The sequence below is a fragment of the Bison bison genome, unplaced genomic scaffold (genome assembly GCF_000754665.1).
Source record: "Bison bison bison isolate TAMUID 2011002044 unplaced genomic scaffold, Bison_UMD1.0 scf7180017864472, whole genome shotgun sequence".
In the NCBI taxonomy this organism is placed as follows: domain Eukaryota; kingdom Metazoa; phylum Chordata; class Mammalia; order Artiodactyla; family Bovidae; genus Bison; species Bison bison.
This window is the reverse complement of record NW_011495033.1, coordinates 6,238,538-6,241,761: the sequence shown is the minus strand read 5'-3', so window position 1 is coordinate 6,241,761 and position 3,224 is coordinate 6,238,538. Positions and strand designations below refer to the sequence as shown.

Sequence of the window (3,224 nt, the reverse complement as noted above, 5' to 3'; positions counted from 1 at the left end):
GGGGGGGGGGTGACGTGACGCAGGCCTCCGTCCTAAGTGGGTGGAGACTCGCGGCCCCGTCGGGCTGCCGGCCATCTTGTCAGTGCTTGCCATCTCGGCTTTCGTGGGCGAGCGAGTTCCTCAGAGCTCATTTTTCTTTGTAAAGGATATGGTGACCTAGGTACGCCGAGACGCTCGCGAATTGGAGGGGTGAGGAGGGGGTGGAAAAGCTGAAAAGATTACCCAGCGTAATTCAGGGTAAATTATAAATAAAGGATAACTGAGACAGCGCCCAGTTTTTCGTTTTGTTTCATTGCCCTGATTACTCTGCAGTAAGCGGTGGACGTTTTTCTACTACCGAATCAAAGAAGTCGAAGTCTCAGTCTTGTAACTCACACTTTGGTGATGGGTGCGTAAACTACGGCAGCATGGTCACCGAGGTGATGGAAATACGAGGTGTTGCGGGGTTTATAGAGCCTTGGCGGTCATCAGGGTATCAAAGAGGGTTGCCGGAAGGGTGAATGGGAGCAGGCGAGGTGGAGGAGAGGGTATCTCCCTAAGGGTGCAAAAAGTGCAAGTCTTTGAGCCTGAGCACCTGAAAAAAAGTTTAGAGGTAGTAAGGTTGGAGCTGGTAGTGAAGGGGCTGATGGCAACAGATGATGCTGAGGAGGCTGGCAAAGATGACTTCTTGAGATTCTCGAGCAGTCTGAGAAGTTGCGTTTTATGCTGAAGTCCCTGGGTAGCAACCTAAGAGTTTTAAGAGGACAGTTAGAGAATAACACAAATTAAGAGTGTAGTTGCTTTAGAGTCCAGGTGCTTGGGATCGCTTTCTACCGCCTATTTGCATGACTTTGGGCAAGCCACTTAAACTTTCTCTGCCTGCATTTAAAGCACAGTTTGTCATAGAGAAATAACTAGTAAGGTAAATTACATGTTCCTATTAAAAGGAAAAAAATAATAGCGGGTATCCATGAAGCATTTGTGTGCCAGACAAGGTGTAAGTTTTACATTACTTGTCCCAACAAACCTGTGATGTAGGTGCCATTGTTAACACCCGGTTAATACAGATGAAAAAAAGGGAGAGCTTAAGGGAGTTGTAGGGAATTCCTTCGTCGTCCAGTGGTTAGTGGACCCTTAAGATCCTACATGGCATAAATAAATAAATAGAATTATCTTATTTTTTGTTTTAGGAAGAATGAATAAAATGCTTTTCTGCAACTAATGTCCTACTGCAGACCAGTTTGATCTCTTATCCAGGTTACTGTCACATTCTCTGACATGCCTCTCAGACTCCAATCCACTGTTCTCACTATTGAGCCAAAATGTTTTACAAAACTCAACTCTAACTCAGCTCCATACTTACTCTGTGACTGTGTAAATTACTTCAACTCCCCCACCCCACCCACATTTTTTTCTGGCTGCACCATGCCTCTTGGAGTGAAAGCATGAACCGCTAACCACAAAAAGGGAATTTTTTTGTAAGAGAGTTAGGAATAGAAGGAAAACAATATGAAGAGATATAGAAGACAACCTCCGTAAGTCAGGGAGAGAAACTTGGAAAAGACTCTTTCCCCACAGCTCTCCAAAGGAACCAACCCGGCTGACAGCTTGACTTTGGACTTAAAATTGTAGAACTGTGGGACGATAAATTCTGTTGTTTAGGGAATTCCTTGGTGGTCCAGTGGTTAGGGCTCAGCACTTTTACTGTTGGGACCCCAAGGTGCACAGCCCTCCAAAAAAATAAATTTTGTTATTTAAACCACTCAGCCTTTGGTACTTTAACAGGAACCCTAGAAAACTGAAACACTTATATACAGAAAATTCTAAGGAATACATTTTTTAAAAACCTAGAGCTAATAAGAGTTCAGCAAAGTTCACAATACAAAATCAATATACAATATAATATTGTAAGGCAATTATCCTTCAATTAAAAAATAAAATTTTAAAACAAAGGTCAATATACAAGAATCAATTGTACTTCTATACACAAGCAACAGCAATCTGAAAAAGAATTTAAGAAAATTTCATTTATAATAGCATCAAAAAGAATAAAAATTTAACATTCAGAACTTATACTCTGAAAAACCAAAATATTGTTGTAAGAAATTAAAGATCTAAAGAAGTGAAAACAACAAAAAACCCCTGAGATTAACTGTCCAAATAAATAGCTTTAAGACATAAATTTAGGTCAAGTCATCTTTAATTTTGTGGTCTTGAGTTCTGGAGTCAGTGGGTTTGAAAGCCACTCTGCCACTTATTAGGGCTTCCCAAGTGTTCCAGTAGTAAAGAATCTGCCTGCCAATATAGGAGATGCAAGAGATGCGAGTTCCATCCCTGGGTCAGGAAGATCCCCCTGGAGTAGAAAATGACAACTACTTCAGTGTTCTTGCCTAGAAAACTCCATGGACAGAGGAGCCTGGCAGGCAACAGTCCACAGGGTGACAAAGCATGGGATATGACTGAGCACTGCCACGTACAACCTTATTTTCCAGTGGACAAGTCAAGTAATTCTAGCCTTGGCTTACTCTTCTGTCAAATGGGATAATAATATCTACCTCATGGGGTTGTGAGAATTAAATGAATAAGTATTTGTAAAGCACTTAGAAAAGTCCTCACACAGAAAATGCTTAATAAATGTTAGCTACCATTTTTCTATATAAAGTTAAGGGATGTAGGTGTACTTTATTATCTTTAATACGGTGATAAGGTAAAACGTGCAAGAAAAAGATGCCTAGGCGTTACAAAAATCTTTTCTTTTTTCTGACGTGACAAAATCTTAAAACTAATTCGGCAGTTTTTGAGCCGCATAGGGCACGGGCTAGGACAGAGGGTATAGCAGTGAACAAGATGGCATTCTAGTAGCAGAGACAGTAAACACATCTTGTCGGGGTGATAACTGGGATGAAGAATTAAGCAATATAAGGGGATAGGTTAGAGACTGATGCGACAGCAGTGGAGGTGCCAGGGGGATGTTTTGCATAGGGCGGTTAAGAAGTTGTCTCTGAGGAAGTGACGTTTCTGCACAGACCTGAATGATGTGAGAAAAAGAAGACAGAAAAATCAGGGGGCATTCCAGCTTTCTCGACTGAGAGCCCGGGAAACCAGCGGAACGCAGATGCGCGAGGGCCGGGAGCCGGACGAGCCCGGCCATAGAGGACTGTACGGTACCGGGGGAGCGGTTTGGCGGGGACGCAGGGCCGCTCAGAGGCCGCCGCGATGCTCCCCTCCTTGCAGGAATCGCTGGA

General features: G+C 42.9%; 1 protein-coding gene across 1 annotated transcript in view; it reads left to right on the top strand.

Moving 5' to 3' along the window:
* Positions 1-3,094: 3,094 nt before the first annotated feature.
* Positions 3,095-3,224, top strand: part of LOC105004172 (chromosome unknown open reading frame, human C17orf75) — a 12,531-nt gene continuing 12,401 nt past the window's right edge. Inside the window, exon 1 of the mRNA XM_010861703.1 lies at positions 3,095-3,143. Coding sequence (XP_010860005.1) covers positions 3,095-3,143 — 49 coding nt within the window. The remainder of the gene's footprint in view (positions 3,144-3,224) is intronic.